The sequence below is a fragment of the Aristolochia californica genome, unplaced genomic scaffold, assembly GCF_029961685.1.
Source record: "Aristolochia californica isolate CCGP_79_NKW_82.1479 unplaced genomic scaffold, dmAriCali1.0.hap1 SCAF_9, whole genome shotgun sequence".
Classification (NCBI taxonomy): Eukaryota; Viridiplantae; Streptophyta; class Magnoliopsida; order Piperales; family Aristolochiaceae; genus Aristolochia; species Aristolochia californica.
The window spans coordinates 32,282,326-32,301,929 of NW_027182290.1; the positions used below are offsets into that span (position 1 = coordinate 32,282,326).

At 35.9% G+C, this 19,604-nt stretch overlaps 2 protein-coding genes and 1 long non-coding RNA gene across 3 annotated transcripts; all 3 read right to left on the reverse strand.

The window, feature by feature from the left end:
- Positions 1–246: 246 nt before the first annotated feature.
- On the reverse strand, positions 247–2,840 carry LOC137942070 (tRNA (guanine(9)-N1)-methyltransferase-like). The gene is made up of 3 exons (XM_068787746.1): positions 2,419–2,840; positions 1,197–1,556; positions 247–596 (listed from the first exon to the last, which is right to left on the reverse strand). Exons 1-3 carry the CDS (start codon positions 2,836–2,838, stop codon positions 402–404), a joined length of 975 nt encoding a protein of 324 aa, XP_068643847.1. The 5' UTR covers positions 2,839–2,840; the 3' UTR covers positions 247–401.
- A 7,132-nt stretch (positions 2,841–9,972) lies between these two features.
- LOC137940792 (protein neprosin-like) lies at positions 9,973–10,960 on the reverse strand (the record flags this gene model as incomplete). The annotated part of the gene is made up of 4 exons (XM_068785919.1): positions 9,973–10,410; positions 10,500–10,640; positions 10,727–10,780; positions 10,877–10,960. Coding segments are annotated over 4 exons (702 nt in total), but the record flags the coding sequence as incomplete, so codon positions are not given.
- A 3-nt stretch (positions 10,961–10,963) lies between these two features.
- Positions 10,964–11,536, reverse strand: LOC137940013 (uncharacterized). Its single transcript, XR_011110304.1, has 3 exons — positions 11,448–11,536; positions 11,132–11,347; positions 10,964–11,044 (listed from the first exon to the last, which is right to left on the reverse strand). It is a non-coding gene; the product is annotated as an uncharacterized lncRNA (long non-coding RNA).
- Positions 11,537–19,604: the final 8,068 nt, after the last annotated feature.

The window sequence follows — 19,604 nt, forward strand, 5'->3', positions numbered from 1 at the left end:
CTGCAGTTATTAATGTTTAATTATTAAAAGAATTATTTAAAAAAATATATAATAATAGTAAATCGAGTATATGATTATTATAATTGACATAAACATACAATTAATAATTACAAAAATTGTTGTCTCGATATCTGATAAGTCTGTCTTTGTTTCATGGTATTATGTATCACCTAAATGCTCAAAAGAAATGAAGTTTAGACTAAAATGTTAACACCAAACTCCTTATCAAAATTCTTAGCCCTTCATAATATCTGTAAATCAGTCTCTTCATTCTATTTTATAGAATGTGCCCTCATATGACTCCACGGTCAGAGAGCACTCAAACAGAACACAAGAGGAAAGATACAAAATGAAGGGGGAAGACCCAGCCAGCAGGAAAACCATGAAGCCAAAATCTTTAGTTAACAAATCAGTTCTGAACTACTAGAAAATCCTTCAGTACAAATCTTTTTCGTCTCAGAATCTTCTGCTTCTGTTTCCCTTTCTTCAGCTTCAGTTCTTTTCCTTTGAGGAATTACCTGAAAGAATGAACTCTGCCAGTCTTTAGTTTCCAAGTACTTGAGTAGAATCTCTACCACTTGGTTCACTGTAAGAACCTGGTTCACAGATAAGAAAACCTCAAGGAACAGTTCTGAAATGGAAAATTGTATCACATAAGACTTCCAATGATTCATGTACTTACTAAATATCAATAGATTTAACATGGTAATCAAAACTAGAGAGTTATATATACATGCATAGCAGAGCTAATTAGAGAACCAAAGAGTTTACCATATTGATGCATGTATTTTGGTAACTGAACCAGATAAAAGGCCTCATCATGGTGATGAAATATCATTATTTCCTGGCTGGACGTTGTATAAACCAGATTGATGGATTATGTGAGCAAGTCAACAATTTGGATACAGCTAGTAATTGGTACTTACTCACGTGGTACATGCAAGTTGAAATTTTCTGGGCCCAGGTGTCACACAAACTCTAGTTGCACATAAGAAAAGCTACTTGAGCAAAAGAAAAAATTGAGGCCTCATTAGGAGCAACCGTCCTCTTACTTCCAGATGATATAGTTAGGACCACAACATGACAAGGAATGCAAATAATCCAAATTTGAAGAGCGATAGGATTTGGACTACAACATGACAGGAAAGCAAAAAATCCAAATTTGGAGAGTACATTAAAATTGAAGGCAACTGTACCAGGGAACTTGACATCTTCATGTAACTACCAATAGGCAATTTTGCTGATTTGATTCCCTGCTCATTTGCTTTTTTCATGGTTAGTCCTTTCCATCTGTTTCGATCCACTAACCCACCAATGATATATATTTTCTTCAGATCAAGATCTCCCAACACAGTTTCTGCATCAGCAGTAAGATAGACCAGGTTTTCTTTTTGATCTTGGAATGCTTCAATATATGATTGTTTCTCCTTTTCAATAAGCCACTTCTCAAAACCTGGACGCTTGAGTAGTTGACTCTCCATCTCTCCATCGCATCCTGTCAACCAGAGGTGACTTGGTGAAGCACATCTCCCATTCACTGCATAACAATACATAATCTGCTGTTTTCATCAGTTAAACAAATATTCCTTTTTCAATACGATTTATTAAACCTTCAGTAAACAGTTAGAATGTAAAGTTATTCTTCAACAAAAGCATCTATACAATGTCAGATCTTACAAGGGGTATAACATATAACAATTCCCCAAACAAAATAACATGCTTGAGTAATGACAAGACCTAGAAGAGGGGAGCTTCAGAAAATGCAACAGATACAGATTAATAAGATCTTTATCCCTTAGAAAACTAAATGTTACTATGACACAAGAGGCCAATGATGACAAAAAAGATGAATGCAGAGCGGATACTGTAGTAGCATGAAAAGAAGAACGTGTGATCAATACTTTCAAATTTATCCTTCCCAAGCCCAAAACGAATGAAAGAGAAAGAGAAGAAAGAGGGAAAGGAAAAAGACCATCCTGTAGCAACTTGACGAGAAGACTGTTGTTTCTTTAATGGGCTTGACCAGAAGAATTAATCATCTTTGATCATCGTTCCTGGAGAAACATGGGAAAGGAATATCTGATTGCATGAGCTTGTATGACACAGCATGATGGTGAACTTATTTTCAGCTTAAGCAAGCTTAACATACGGGATAATGTCATTCAGGGGGCAGATTGGATTGCACTGATGATAAATGCACAAGGAGTGACCATCTAATCATCTTAGTTTAATAAACTGTGGAGTGAAGATTTCTCAAATCAGATGCGGAAGCATCTCACAATGCGACCCCCATGTTTTTCAGTCATTACCCATAATCATTAAACCATCAGGGATTCAGAAATCATATAAGGGGCTATTTCAGCTAAACCAGGAAGAAGAAAAAAAGAAAAAGAGAGAAGCATAAAGTAGCACGCTAACCTGCTGAACAAGGCTGCTTATCTCACTAGGGTTCATAAGATGCGAAAACTCGAGGTCAACGACTATCTTCTGCCCAACCTCCTTGGCTCTATTCAGCCGTACCATCTTCTTCTCCTTTTCCTCTGACCTCTTCTCCATTATCTCCTTCCGAAGCTCTTTCCTGGACTCAATAAGTTTCGTCTTCTCCTCTTCTGTCACAGTCGATAGCTTCTCTTCCCATTCCCGTCGCTTCCTCTCTGCTTCCTTCTGCTTCTTCTCTTTATCGGAAGCCTTCCTCTCGGCTTTCTTCTCTTCGTATTTCTGCTGCTTCAGAAGCTTCTTTTGGGCGTTCTTCGATAGAGAAGGAGACACAGACGGGTCGCCGGCACCATCATTGAGGTTTCCAGAGGTAGTGTAGACGTTCGCGGTAGTTTCCGTCATTCTGTTACTGCGGCCGGCTGGGATTGCCCAGCGGGAAGAATGACAAAGGGACAAGCAAGGGACTGGAGTCAGGAACTGAGTGTAAAATGTCATGAATCATGTGGGTAGTTAACAAATGTATCGACCAATAACAAGCCCTTAAAGTCGGTTGGTTTTGTTAACAAATGTTACGACCATTCTTACCAATAACATACGGTTGAGTTCAAAATAAAGTGGTTCGCAAATGGGCACCCCGCCAAAAACCTATTTGAAGGCTTTGCTTTCAAGTTCACACACCCCCGGCAAAGATTAGGGGTCTTCCGCGAGGACTTTGATCGGTACAAGAACAACAAGCACGACGTATCGAAGCTTAATTTCTTTTTCACTAATCTCTACCACTTACGGTAATCTCCTAAACACTATCTTTTCCATTGGATATTTTTTTATTGAGTTAGGTTACTCTGATCGAATCTGTTTTCTTCTCGTCTGCTGATTCTGTTTTCAGCAATTTGAAGAGAATGGAGGAATATTTGCAGAACATGAAGACCTTGATGTTTCAAATGAATGGTAACGTTGTTTCTCTATATTATGTAATCATCGGTAAAGATTTTCCAGTTCTGATTAACTTCTTTGACAAATTTTGCTCATTGTTTATGCTCTTCGTAGATTTCGAAGATCAAGCTGCGAGAATCGCCGCCGAAGAAGAGAAGCAGAAAACTGCGATTCAGATCATGGAGAAAGACCTCGATTCAGGTTTCTCTTTCTTGTCTCTGTTACGAAAATACTAGAATGCGCCGTCACCTACTCGATTTACATCAGCTAAGATTTGCGAAGTCCGCTAGGTGCGCCTGATGCGTAAATAACGGAAATCAATTTTGATTAGTCTCAGAAAGTATTAAGGACTCTATTGGAAGTTTTTGACTGTGATTACTACGAAGACAAGATAATAAACTAAGAATTCTAGTCACAAGTAATACAGGGACATCTTTTCCATCTAATAGAATTTGATTTTACCCTGTTCAGCTCATTGTGAAACTACATAGGAGCATCCTTAAACCATGTCAGTTGAACTAGGTGGTATTTCCTAGTAATTAGCCTAATAACGATATTGAATGTCCATGAATGAAGCCGCAAACTCATCATTAGGACCAATTATATAGCTGATTTATGTGAATCAAGGGAGTGAGACAAATCACAAACAGTACTTGTGATTGGTCTGGAGTCAAATTTGCACTTCCCTTCGGAAGATGGCTCTCAACTATAAAGAGTAGATGGGTTCCCGATGTGGACGACTCCGTAGCTCCCTTTCTAGCATTTTATGACATAGCCGGCCGCCTATATAACAAGTAGGGAGCACGAGTATCAGTGGTGGCTCTTAAGGAATTCCGCAAAATGCTTTCCAACGTACTCTTGAAACTATATTCGTATAATTATCTGGAAACTGTAAGTACTTAACCAATACAACCCGAAAAAACTAGTCGATTAAGGTGCGAAAAGTCAAATACTTAACACAGATCACCAACATAATCCAACACTCCCCCGCAAACCAAACCCCCAGGTTAAACCGGAGACAAATTCTAAATACAAATGCAAATGCAAAGTCCCCGCACCAAACATGCGAATGATGATACTCAATGAATTTTGTGCTTACTCAAACTTCTATGCATCATTTTGCATCTATTTACCAGTAAATAATGTACTTACTGCATCTACCCTAGCTATGAAACGAGAAACCATGGCACTTAGGGAGGGTTAGTCAACTTGAAGCTGAAGATGAAGATCAATCGCGTTACATCGTTCATCAGTTTACGTCGTTAGTGGAGCGCCAGACTTCATGTCATTTGGATGCTGGGGATGAAGCGGAACATCATCTCTACGTTATAAAAAATGGAAACTGGTTTCCGACCCTTTTTGCCAATCATCCGGATGAAGGAAACGTGGGGTTTCAAACCCTCAATGTTTATTTTTTTCCCTCTCTCTCCTCGCACCTCCCTCTCTCGCTCTCTTCTCAATTTCATTTTTTTCTCCCTCTCTCCCGCACCCCCTCTCTCGTCTCCCTGCGCCCCTGACGTCTTTGCTCCCTCTCTTCTCTCGGACTCTCCTCTCCGGCCTCCGTCTCTGCTCCCTCTCTTCTCCGGCCTCCGTCACCCGCACCCCCTCTCTCGTCTCCGTGCCTCCCTCTCTTCTCTCAGACTAGCTCTCCATTTTTCTCTCTCGCTTCTCCCTCTCTCTTATCCCTCTCGGCCTCCTTTTCTTCTCTCTCTTCTCCCTCTCTTCTCCCTTTTAGCCTCCAACTCCCTTCTCTCTCTCACTATTCTCTTTTCCCCCAAAATACCTTTCGATTTCATTTGATTTCCCCATTTCGATTTCGATTTTCTTCGATTTTGATATTTAGGCATCAATTTTCCCATTCAGCTTTGATTTCACCCTTTGGCTTCGATTTTCCCCAAATTTCAAAAGGTATGACTAAACCCTATTTTTTTCATTAAATTAGTGTTTTATTTAATTTTATTTTAGTTTCAATCCCTAATTGGGGGTTATTTGTGCATAATTGTGGGATTTAGGGTTACGTTTTAGAGTCTAAATTCTTGATTCGGGTTAGGGTTTATTTTTAGGGTTTGGTGGTCGATATTTAAGGAACCTGGAATTAGGGTTTAGGGTTTATGGTTAAAGATTTATGGTATTTTTAGGGATTAGGGTTTTTAAGGTTTAGGGGGTCTAGGGTTTAGGGTATTAAGTTCTAGAATTAGTGTTTAGGGTTTAGAGTTTAGTGGGTGATAGGGGGTTTAGGTTTTATTAGGGGTTTTTTAGTCCAATTCAAACAAGGCTGAGTCGCCTACACGGGCGTCCATTAGCCAACAAAAACTGAACCCCATCACTGACGAAGTACAGTTTGTAGTGACTGCGAAGTTATATGGGGCTCTACCAGGGGTGTTCGGTGAATTTGGACTTGATGTGTGTGTTTTCTCACTGTTTAGTGCATATGCAATAGTGAAAATAGTTTGATTAATTTTGGAATATTTTAGAATGTTGTGAGAATTTTTGAAGTGCTATGGAATGTTTTTGCCATGTGGTGTGGAGATTCGGGTTTTATACATATCCACCACATAGTATTCTATTTTTTATGGTTTGTGTTTCCGTGACGAGTAAAGGTTGTCTAATAAAGTTTTTTCCATGAGGACCATCTCGGATTTAGATTATACATGGTTGTAAGAAGACAACCAACTGCTCGACCATATGACATTTGGACCTTCGAAGATGACAGCAAAATGCTCGATCTCTTAGTCAAGCAAGTCAATCTAGGGAACAAGTTGCCTAATGGGGTTTGGAAGCATGAGGTATATATGGACTGTGTTAATAAGTTCAATGAAGACGCAGTCAATAAAAAAATTGTTGAACAGGTGAAGAATCGAACAAGATCATGGAAGAAAACATACCAAACGGTAATGAGTTATATCAACACTAGTGGGTTCGGTTGGGATGCAACCACACAACGAGTTACTGCATGTAATTCTGTATGGCTTGACTACATAAAAGTCAGTAAATCATGATGTACAATAAAATATTGTTTATGTTTTCCGCATTAGTATAACTCTATTCCAAGACATCTAAAGGATGTTTTATTCTTGTAGGAGCATAAAGATGTTGAGAAGTACAGACGTGAAGGCTGCCCCCCGTACGACAAATTAGTTGTGGTGGTAGGAAACACAACAGTCATGGGGTCAGGAGGTGTAACCTTTGTAGATCAGAGCGATGAACTTATTCGTGAGTCGGAACATGTCCCGATGGATGAGCCCGAGGATGTTGATATAGTTAGGGATACTCCATCGCCATTATTAAGCATGAACGAGTCGACAACTAATCAATCTGAAAGAAATAATCGGTCATCTTCAAGTCATCGTAGAAAGAGAACCGAAATGTCCTGTGATGACACTAGTAGATTCATTGATGCAATGGATCGAATAGCTCAGACATTTCAGAATTTCATGAAGCCTAAAGAGACAGATCAGGAAAATCCCGGACCTGTCTGCAAACTTGAAGTTTTGTGCTCCTTTATGGTTGGATACGCCAAGGAGTATTTTACGGAGATGACAGTGGAAGAGAGGGTCGAGGGGCTTAAATATTGTGCAACAAACTAATTGTAATGCGTTTTAAATACACTATCTTCTTTTGGAATATTGTTATGTATTAGGTATGATGTTTGAATTATGACGTTTGCAAGACTTATTAGTATGGTTAGTATTTAAATTTGATATCTTGTTGTGTTGATATATTGCATGGATGAATATGGTGGATGAGTATGGATGTGGATAATTAAATGGATATGGTTGCGTAGGGATGTGATTGAAGGTAGGATGTGGGAATGTGGATGAATATGGTTGTGTATAGGTGTGATTGCAAATAGGTTATGATTGAAGATTGATGTTTACTAGTGTTTATGGCTTTTAGGCGATTGAATTCGTAGATTTCCATGGACATTATGACAAACAAATAAAAGATTGCAACTATGGTTGCATTCACAACTTTGTTTATCGCCATGGGAAGATACTATCTCTACCATTGCATCAGACGTGTACCACGTTCTTGTGAGATGAATGGTCCATTGTATATGCAAAATACACTAGACAAATCACCAATTAAATTTCGGAAAGTTTATAAGATGAATCAAATAGTATTTCACAAATTGGCAGAGATACTTACTAGTAGAGGGTTTTTATCAGCCACAAAGACCATCTCAGTTGAAAAACAACTTGCATATTTCCTCCTAACTGTTGGTCAACAACAATCTTATAGTGTCACAGCAGAGATGTTTGATAGATCAAACTGGACCATAAGTAAGTATTCCAACAAGGTGTTGGTTGCAATCTTCAAACTTCACTCTGATTACGTCAAACGGCCTTCGGAACGCACACACTCGAAGATTTTAACCAATTCAATGTTTTTTTCGTACTTCAAGGTAAATCACTTCCTCTAACTAAACAATTTTAGATTAATTTACAAAGTTAGTCAATATTAATTGAAAATGTATAATTAGGATTGTATTGGAGCTATTGATGGAACTCATATCAAAGCAAACATTCCACTTGAAGATCAACCAAGGTTCTAGAATATAAAAGGTTATCTCTCACAAAATGTGATGGCAGTATGTTCATTTGACATGCAATTCACTTATGTACTTGTTGGATAGGAGGGATCAGCAGCTGATTCCCGTGTACTGAAGCACGCATTGACTCACCGAGATAAAATCTTTGTACCTGAAGAAAAGTAATATATTTTTATGCAGTCATTTTTTATCTATTTTATCTTCAATTATTTTATGTGGAATATAATTTCTATTATAGGAAAATATTATCTAGTCGATGCTGGTTATGCAAATCTTCCGGGATTTTTGGCTCAATATCGAGGAACCCGGTATCATCTGCAAGAATTTGGAGATAATATTCTTAGAAATGAAAAAGAATTATTCAACCGAAGATACTCATCTTTATAGAATATTATTGAGCAAACTTTTGGTACTTTAAAAGCTCAATTTCAAATGTTGAAAGGCGTTCCATTTTCTTTTAAGATCCAGACAAAAATTGTACTTGCTTGTCCTTGCACAATTATATACGTGAAGAGGATTATGATGATATATTTGAAGATGAAGATGATGATTCGGGTGGCGAGCTCGGTGGAGGAGGTGATGCGGTCCAATTAGGTGCAATGTACGATACAGACAGCGACGATTGCGATGGTCTTGAGGATGAGGGTAGCCAAGTAACAAGCTTTCGGAGGCAGCTTGCATTAGAATCCACAAGAGCTGCAATATTTCGAGATGTCATATCGACTTCCATGTGGAACGATAAATGATGGTTGTATCTTATTACTTTTGAACATGTGTCGTTCATATGTACTAAACTTGTAACTTGATGATTTTAATATTAAATGCACAAACTGGTTATTTGAATAATCTTTCTTTTAGGTTATTAATAAAGTTGTATATGTATTTATTTAATATTTTTGTTCAATTTTATTACTATATTAAACTTCATATTTAAGTCTCAGGTAAATAAAATATAATTAAAGTATGCATTTGATTAATTAATTTTTTAAAATTTTTTCAAAATATATTATTAATTAATACCATGTAAAAATCTATCTTATGTTATTAATATAATATTTTTTTATTTATTAATCATATTTATTTTTTATTTACTCTATTGTATTAGCGATTTAATAGTGGTAATTAAAATATTTTTAACTCAAGCACTTGGTTTAATTAATTTTTATAATTAATAAAATCAATGGTTTTAAATTTAATGGAAAAATATTTTTAAATAATAATATGTAAAAATATATAGTGTGTTAAAGTTAGTATTTGATAGATTTTTCTTGTTTAATCATGAATTTTTTATGTTAAATAACACCATATATTATCAATAAATTAATAACTAAATATATTATATTCATTTATGTTATTTTTTACATTATTTATTTATTTTTTATGATTAATCATGTGCACAGTTAATTGACTCACGTAATTACTATATTAATGTACAATAAATAGTAATCTTTAACTAATATAATATATAATTAAATTAATTAGTACATTAATATATTTTAGTTATACATTAAATTAGTTATTCGTGTAGTAATAATGTTTATTTTACCTAATTTAATGTTTAAGTATTATATTTTAATTAAGTATACTTTGCAAGTTACTAATTCTCTTATTTTCTGCGTTTTCCTCATTTTGGGGGCACTATCACTGGAAATTGTTTTCTAGTGGACATGAACTCGTCCAAACTAACACCCATTTCGAAGATAAAGATCATGTAGATGCATGAAATGAAGATGAAGATGAAAATTAAATTTTATGTTTGTTGACTAACACCCCCTTAGTATAATTTGATGATATAGGAAAACATAACTCAAGCAACAAGCACCTATTTATTTCAACACCAGTGTCTAGTACAAGGAGAGATCACCTTCTGAAAACACGGGAACAGGAGACCATAGACAGAGACCAGAACCCACTATACAGACTTTAGTTTCTTACTGCATCAAGCTCTGCAAGACGAGCCACAAGGACAAGCATTAACCTATTTCAAAATACAGACTTTAGTTTCTTACTGCATCAAGCTATGCAAGACGAGCCACAAGGACAAGCATTAACCTATATTTCAAGCATTAGATATCGAATGCTCGAGTGGTCTCTGTAACAATTGCATTGCATACACTGCCACCAGGCCCCCCAAAGTAGAAGTGTCTGCCAAAGTTGCCTACATCATTCCCACCATCTTCAAGCTGATAGCAAGATTTCTTAGTTTCATCTATTGTAAGTTGGCTTGGCACATCCTCAATCGCGTTTTGGTAGTTAAAATACTGAATATTTCTTGCATAAGCTGCAAACTTATATCCAGCACTTGGTAATTTGCCACTACCCATTGGTGGGTAGGAGTTACCTGGTGTGCCTGTTATCTCTCCTCCCCAATCGATCCTATCTGCACTTTTAGCTAAATGGTTGAAGAGAGAACCAGGCCAGTATCCAACCCATACTTCACCAGATGAACCCTCTTCATATCCCAACCACCAGTTTCCAGTGCTATCATCCTGAGAGTAAATGGACAGCATCACAAAGGTTAGAACTTGAGAATCAAGCACATCATTGAGTGCTTAAACCATGAAGAATCTGGTCTTACCTTAGTCACTGTGAGTTTTATTTCTACTTGGGTGCTGTTGGTAATAGAGGTTGGTAGGATCATTTCAGGCACAATGTTTGTGTCCACTTGAACAAATGCAGAGCACCTCAAATTGTAGCATCCAGTTGTATAACTATCATTCTGACATTTTCAGAAAGATGCATGACTATCTAAAGAAACTAGGTCATTCAAAAAGATGAAAGCAAATGTTTATTCTCAAAACTTACTGTCCAGAAAGTGAACAAGTGAGTTGCAGTATTCCCATACAGATCTGGGTAAACCTAAATAGTTCAGCAAATGAGTTGGTTTAGCTTGGTGGAGGAAAAACAAATTTAACATCACAAAGATTTTCATAAAGCCTAATGGCGAGGAATTACCTGCCATCCAACTTCAATGGTGTTTATTTCATTAACAGGCCCGCTTGCAATCCACAACTGGGCAAGACTGAAAAACTCTCCTTGTCGTGTATTGGGTTGTGGATTCCAAACATTGAGTGTCACTGATGTCCCGTAGTATGTACCTCCTGTCATTCTTGCAACAGCATACTGAAACAAATAGTAGTTGCTTAGATGTCAAAACAGGAGAGAACAGAAAGAAAAGGCATATAAACCTAGTTGTTTACCATCTTTTACCTCATGAAATTCAGACTGTGAAAGTCTGTTATCCTCGCCCCACTGTCGCTGCTTTTTAATGAAATTAGAGACAGAGCCAGCTCTTAATAAATCCTCCATTTGGAACCTTCTGAGAGGGACTGTTCCAAGAGGGCAGCCTCCATCACGGTACCCAGTCTTCATTGCAATATAGGATGGGTCTCTCTTTTCTTTGTTTTGCACAAAACTAGGCTCCATCTACACCATAACCCCCATTTTCAGATCTCTCAAATATAGGAGAGAGTAGCAGCTATGTCCCAAATTGAAAATGTCAATAGAAAGATGGAAATGCACCTACCTGGATTGTGTGATTCCACAACAAACTATGATCAAATGCCAGTTGCTTGAAGATCTCGACGCAATCGAATACTTCGCCATGCTCATTCTATTTTCAGGATAGATGACATCCTTTAGCACCTTAATTTCAACTGATCTTTGCAAAAATATTATCAAAAAATGTCTTAAAAATTGTACCTTAATTGTTTTAAGACCTGGCATTTTATGAAGGCGAGGTACCTCTTCATCTCTAGGTATTCTTCTGAAGATGGAAGCACTCTTGCCTCACAGCAAAAGATGATTGAAGCAATGATCAAAAGTAACATCGAAGTTGCCATGTTTGCCAATACCTCAAATGGAGTTCTTTCCCTATAATTTTTACAACATATATAAGCCATTTATCAGCTAGAGATTGAATTGTAAATCCAACAAAAGAAGCCAGCACAACTTCGAAGAGAGGCAGTTCTATTGAGTTTGCTTCCTGAAAACAAAAACATGTAAAGGAAGTCTAACTAAAGAAACCTGAGAAACAAAAGCAAGACAGAGGAGGAGACCACCTGAAGGTCACCCGAATGGGTTTCTTCGACATGGTTTCAACTCATTGGATGGTCTATTTATAGAAGATCCAAGATGGTACTATCAATTTTTGTTCTGTAGAGATGGAAAATACAAGCATTCAATGATATTGCCTTGTTTCCTTGACATCTTATCCACTCCATATACAAAAGATAACCATGTTACATTAATAGAAATAATTGTGGCAACGTGAGTAACGTGCTGCAGCTACACCAAGAAGGGAGTATGTGCCGTCTACTCACCTTTCCCACAGGAATAGACAACCACGAAACGTGGCTAAATTTTTTTGAGTGATCCCAACATTATTGTACCTTCTTACTTATAATCATAGTGAGCATACAGCCCTCCACTGAAGAATCTTTGGCTTATTCACTACAGTATCTGTTTGAACCATCCAGGGAGAAGAGTGGTTCCTAACACTGAATGTGACTTGCACTGGCTTCACCCAACACATTTCTACAAGCAATTAAAATTTATCAAGACTTCTGTTCTTGTCCATTGACAAAAGCTACCTTTTCTCCTCTTTTAATATAAATACCGAGTTTCATCGTGGTAGGACCACTTAATCTTTATATTGTAAATAGATGTTAGCCATATGTATAAAAGATATACAGTTCAATCATCCAAGACAAAGGACATAATCATTATGATAAAAACATTTTGAAGAAAATAGGTTGACCATACTCTAATAAAGGTAACGAGCATCGAGACAACTCCAACTCAACTACTTTGATGAAAATATGTCATTGGTCGGGATATATAAAATAAAGTTATTGGTGCTTTCGAAAACTAAGGGAATAAAAATAGAATGATTCTAACTCTTTTGGACAATTTGATCAAGCCACAACCTCATCTAGAAGTTATATCATTTTAGCTTTTGTTGCTTTCATTAATTATCACTTGTTACATTTAACTAAAACTAATTTCAAGGTGAACATGAATATAAAATAATTTAAATCACATTTGAAAGATAAAACCCTCAAGAGAAAAACTATAAGCTCCACTATTATATGTTATTGAAGCAAGAAAATGTATCTTCACGGGGGGTTAGTCCAAAATGAAGTGGAATGAATTTCTCCCGCATTACCTAGTTCATTAGATAAATGCGTGAGTGTAGAATGAATTACTTTTCAAGTGAATCACCTCGATTCATTCTCTCAGGCAAAAATCGTGTAATTAGATTTCGACCTGTTTTGCGAATCAAACAATTGAAACGTGTGGGACGCGCGCGTTGCTCCTTCCCCCCTCCCCTCGTGATCCTTCGGGCAATTTTTTTTTTCTCTTCCCCCCCGTCGGCCTTCCTTCCTCTCGGCTTCCATCTCCTCTCCCTCTCGATCTCCGTCGTTGAGCATGAGAGCCTATACCTCTGTCGAAGAGCCTCTCGGCCTCCCGACTTCTCTTCTCTCTCGGCCTCCCTCTCTTCTCCCTCTTGGCGTACCATCGGAGCGCCGCCTCTGTCGCTGTAGTCTCTCGCTGCTGAGGAAGACGACGCGCACCGTGAGGAAGACGATGGTTTAATTTTTCCTAAGAAAAATTAAACCATCGTAATAAGAATAATAATTTATATTTTTTATTTATAAAAAATTTTTTTATTTTTTTAATATATTCATTTATAATTACTATGGGGGTTAGTCAACATAACTCATGACATGAAGATCAAGTGCATTACTCAGTTCATGTCCTAGTGTCGTTAGGGAGCGCCAAAGATCATGTCATGTACATGATTATCCATGACTCAGGAGTTCATGTCCCAAGAGTAAACGGCGGAAAGCGTTTTTCGCCCGATCTTGAGAATCATGTACATGACACTCGCGGGACGCTCTCTCGGGCCTCTGTCTCTTGCACACCGTCGCTCTCATTTTCACTCATTTTTGCTCTCTGGTTCCCGCAGCTCTCTTTCGTTCCGCAACCCTCTCTCGTTCTCTGCTCCCTCTCTTGTCTCCACCGTCCCTCTCCGATCTCTCTCTCTCTCTCTCCAGTCTCCCTCTCTACGGTGTCTTTCTCTCCTTCTCGGACTCGCTCTTCCTCTGAACCTCCCGCTCGCTTCTCCCTCTCTCTTATCTCTCCCTCTCTTCTCCCTTTCGACATCTCACTCCCTTCTCCCTCACGCTATTATCTTTTCCCCCAAAAGATCTTCCAATTTCTTGCGATTTCCCCTATTCAGTTTCGATTTTCTTCGATTTTAACATTTGGGCTTCGATTTCCCCATTCGGCTTTGATTTCAGCCATCGGCTTCGGTTTAACAGCCATCCTCCCTCTCCTCTCCCTCTCGACCTCCGTCGCAGACCACGGGAGGTCGAGCATCTGTTGCAGAGCTTCTCAGCTTCCCTCTCTGCGTACCATCAGAGCGTCGCCTTTATCGGCATTGCCCGTCGCCGTTGTCGTTGCCCGTCGGCTCGCCGCTGAGGAAGACAACGATGGTTTAATTTTTCCTAAGTTAGAAAAAATTAAACTATCGTCATCAAAGTCATTAATTTATAAAAAAAATTATAAAAAAATTATTTTTATTTATGTAATATATTTATTTTATAATTACTATATTAAAATAGTGATTTAATAGTCATAATTAAAATATTTTTAAACAAATATTTGATAAATTGTTTTGGCATAATTATCTGATTGCTATAATTAATTAAACCAATGCTTTTAAATTTTGTGATAATATATTATTAATTAATAATACATAAAATATATTATGTACAAATATATAGTGTGTTAAATTTATGATTAGATCAATTTTTTCTCTTAAAATATTCATTTTTAGGTTAAAGTATATCATATGTTATTAATAAATTAATAACTCAACGTATTACTTTCGTTTTTGTTATTTATAACGTTATTTATTTATTATTTGTAATTAATTGTGTGTGTATTTCATTGGCTCATGTAATTGCCATATTAATGCATAATAAAATATCTAATTCAATTAATAAATATATTAATATATTTAATTATACATTAAATAACTTATTCGTGTAGTAATAATGGTTGTTTACCTAATTTGGGGTTTAAGGATTATGTTGTAATTAAGTGTACTGTAAAAGTTTAGAGATTCTCGTATTTTTTATGTTTTTCTCATGTTGGGGCACTATCACTGGAAACTGTTTTCCAGTGCACATGAAGTTGTCAACACTAACACCAAGTGCGAAGATGATCTTCATGTATATGACTGCCATGATCTTCATGTATCCATTTGGAGGACTAACCCCCCTTTATTAAATTAGTGATTTAATAGTCATAATTAAAATATTTTTAAAATAAATATTTGATAAATTGTTTTGGTTTAAATATCCCATTGCTATAATTAATTAAACCAATGGTTTTAAATTTTGTAACAATATATTATTAATTATTAATGCAAAAAAAATATATATATTATGTCATTGATAAATATATTTATTTGTTTATTATATTTATTTTATTATTATTGTATTAAATTAGTGAGTTTTAATGTTAAAATATATCTTATGTTATTACAAAATAATTTATTTATTTATTATATTCACTTTTGTTATTTTTTACTTTTTAATTAATTTTTAATAATTTATTCTAGTCACACGTAATTATTTTATTAATTTATAATAAATTGTAATCATTAAGTAATATAATATAGTTTTTTGTTAATTAGGATATTAACATATTTTAATACTACACGTTAAATCACTTATAAGTGTAGTAAACCCATTTATTTTGGTTAATTATTTGTTTAGGTATATATTCTATTTAAGTGTATTATAAAAGGTTACTCATTTTCTTGTTTATATCATACTTTTCATATGGGGGCATTAACACTAGAATCTGTTTTCCAGTGCACTTGAACTCAGCTACACTAACACCCAAGGATGAGTTGAAATTGAATCAATTCATTTAAGATGAATTGAATTATTCACTTCAATTCAAGTTCATTGTGGACTAACCCTCCCTCAGTAAATTGTTAAGTGAAAGTAAAATATAATAGCATTTATGACTTGTATCTCTCAAGATTGTGTGATGTTGCAACATTGTTGCACGAAATCATATAAATAGTTTCTTTCATTTTTGGTAGTTTGAATGTCATGTCATTAATCTCAAAAGTTTATTGATTAACGGGGTCGATTTACAATGAAATTTAGAAATTTAACCAACTCATCTAGTTATTTGATGATACTCAATGAATTTTGTGCTTACTTAAACTTCTAGCTTAATAGCAACATATTACAACAACCATGAGGGTACAAATGTTCCAAAATAATATTTCTCCCTCTTGGATAGTGTAGTAAGGTAGAATCGATAAAATAAATACCTTCCCAAGTAACTACATCATATTGCACCATTAAAGTTGGACATACTGCAAATCTTTTACTTGGAAGGGGACTCCTAGTACTCCTAGTGTTGGACAATGCAAATCTTTTACTTGGAATGAGATTCTCATGCCCCCGATACCCTATTGCACCAATCATCAAGGACAAATACATGTTGCTTTGTGGTTGGTGTAACTTGATGTAACTAATAACAAAATCTGGTCTCTCTTTTTTCATTGAGGATCTATTTTGTCAGTAACACCGTAGCACCATATTAAGTAAACCATGAGAAGACACAAAAATCTTCTCTTAGTAACTATTATAAAGATTACATCAACATTCTCATGGGAGACTATTTCATGGCAGTTACCTTATTCCTTTAGATTGTAATCATGATATACAATTTAAATTAGAAGGTTTATAACTTCGAAGACAATAATTGGTGATGGAAACATGTTTCAATCAAGGGAAACCCAAATCAAGTTAAAGTAACTATCATTTTCCTCAAGATTGAAAGTATCATATAAAATTAAATTGGTAGGTTTTGTTGGACGTAACATCATCAACAATCTTATAGTAGATTGTCATGCCAAATCCATCAATACTTGGTTCATCATCTAGTGATCAATCAAGATGAAAAATTGTTTGAGATTAACCTATAGAAGTTAGAATTATTATACAATATTATAAAATAAACTACCAAAATAGTATGATAATCAATGTCATAACCACAATAACTAATAACAATTTTCACTACCATCAACAACTAAAAAGTATGGTAATAAAAATATACTTAGTCAATCATAGTTGTGTAAGGAGAATACAACATAATTAACAAGTAAAATTTGCAATTAAATATTAATCAAGAAATTGATTGGCTTTAACAACCAAAATAGAAGAAATTTGATCCCGCATTTTGGATTTGAATTCACCCATCCATGTCTAAAAAGTTCACAATTTAGTGTAAAATTCAACCAATTCATTAAAAAAAATTAACCCCCAGTAGAATGAACATAATTTTGTAACTCTTTTCCATTAGGCTCATAATCCATATTCCATATCCATGATTGATAGTTCACAATACCAAATGTAGAAAATTAAAATATAATTTTTCTTACAATCCATTGAGTTTAACTTATGGGAAGCAATCATTCTCATTATGAACAAGTATGTGATTGGGATGACTTAGATATTGCAAAGTTGATGGCAATGCTAAGGCTATGGAAGTTACACCTTATTCCTTTAGTGATGAAATGCTAGATTCTTTACATCTTGTAAATCAATTAAGGATTTAATAATGTCATTAATTAAATGATTTTTCAAATAATTCAAATATATATACATTAGAGTCATAAAATACTAATAAATAAATGCAACATAAATTTTAAAAAACTAAAATTAACAATAAATATTTACAAGAGCAAAAATACCCAAAACACAAAAAATAAAATAAAATATATAAAAGGAAAAAACTAAGAGAAAAAATAAGGTTCACATCTTAGTATGGTGCTTGCAATCCTGTTTTTGGATCCTGACATCCGGAATCCCGATCCCGCACTTACACTCTGAAATCGCCACCATGTTTCGTTTGAAAATCCCCATCATGTTGAGCCTACCTGGCACCCTCGTGTACACCTCCACATCGATCTCCTCGGCCATGATGTCACCGATAAGCCTGCTCACGTCCGGCAGAAACTTGTCCGCCTCCACCGTCAAGTTCACCCCAATGTTCTCCGATCCCCTGGCGGCGACACTAACGAGGGGATTCGAAGGCGGGACGTGCGGAAAATTGCTCTGATACCATGTAAGTACTTAACCACTACAACCCAAAAAGACTAGTCAATTAAGTGGGACCAATGACCCACACTTACACCCACCCCGCCAAATGCAAACGAACTCACGGGGATTCGAACACGGGATGGCGTGTCAAATGCAGAGTACCAAACCATCCGTACCCAACATGTTAACCGATTAAGTGAGACCAAGGACCCACACTTACAAAAACGCAATGGAAGATGGTTGTAGGTTTCAGAAACCAAATTACGTACAGACTGGACAAACACCTGTAAAGCTGTAACATGATTTACCCATAAGTGTTTTATGATACATATTTTTTGTACTTGATAACAATCTATTGTCATTATGCAGAAAACTTCTTAGTTATTCAATTTTACTTTCTTATTTTAACTTAAATTTTTCATACATTTGAGCTTCTTCAGCAAGAAAAAGCTAGCCTATCTGAGCAACTCAAAGGGAAAGGGTAAATGCTAGCGAGATAGATCCCAGTACAGTTGATGAGCCCGACAGTTTTTGAAATTATTCAATGAAGAAGTTAGCTAACTCCTTTTTTCGTGTGTAAGACAATGTTTACTATTAAAAAATCGTGGAGAACATGACATCTACCTTGCAAGAGCAAAAGGTTTCACCAGCATGAACTGGCCAATCACAAGTTCATACTGTCGTATCTAAATTACGATAAAATGAATTTGACTGTTTGCTTTATGATTTCGGCAGGATTGGTTCAATGAATACAATCTCAATAATGAGGTAAAGAGTTTCGATATTAGATGACATGAATCCTCGTTTTGTATGGAATGTTGTATGTAGAGCTCTTAAAATCGGCGTTTCCTGGATTAAGATACAACTATGTTGATTGAGAGCCGGTGCATCGTCTATTTGCGAATCGAAGAAATCAAGGTAAAAGTGCCTCTATATTTTATACAGAACAATTCAACCGTAAAAAGGATGGAAGAAAAACAGATGCATAAAATGACCCAGACCCTAGGGCATACAACTGACAAGGTATTTGACCCTTCGCTTCCTTGGTTGCATTTGTAGGGCATCTCCGAAGTAGTTAATTGCTCCTGTGGAGAAGAGTACAGTGTCTAGCGTTACTGTTTCTTACAAATGGCCAGATTCATTCCCGTTGTGAAAAAAAAAAAAAAAAATCTAAGGTGTTTGCATGTACCCATCAGAGGGTAACATTGAGATAAAGTTTAATAAGCTTCACTTCTGTTAAATTGGGTCGAAGGCCCTATCACAAAATGACTAACCACTTAAAAAAATTTTTCCCCATCTAATAAACTTAAGATCTTTATATCCACTAATCCATGTGGGACTATTTTTTAACACTCCCCCTCACATGTAGGCCCGCTTTCTTTTGTGGCTCTATATTTGTTTGTATCGATCAGGTCAGTCCTTGTATAAGATCCGTGCGGTTGCTTTCCTACAAGGTTCGAGTTTTTTAGTGCACTGGGTTTAACAACTTCCTCTGTTGTACCCATTTATGGCCACAGGTGAAATTAAAAGCAAAGTGATAAGAT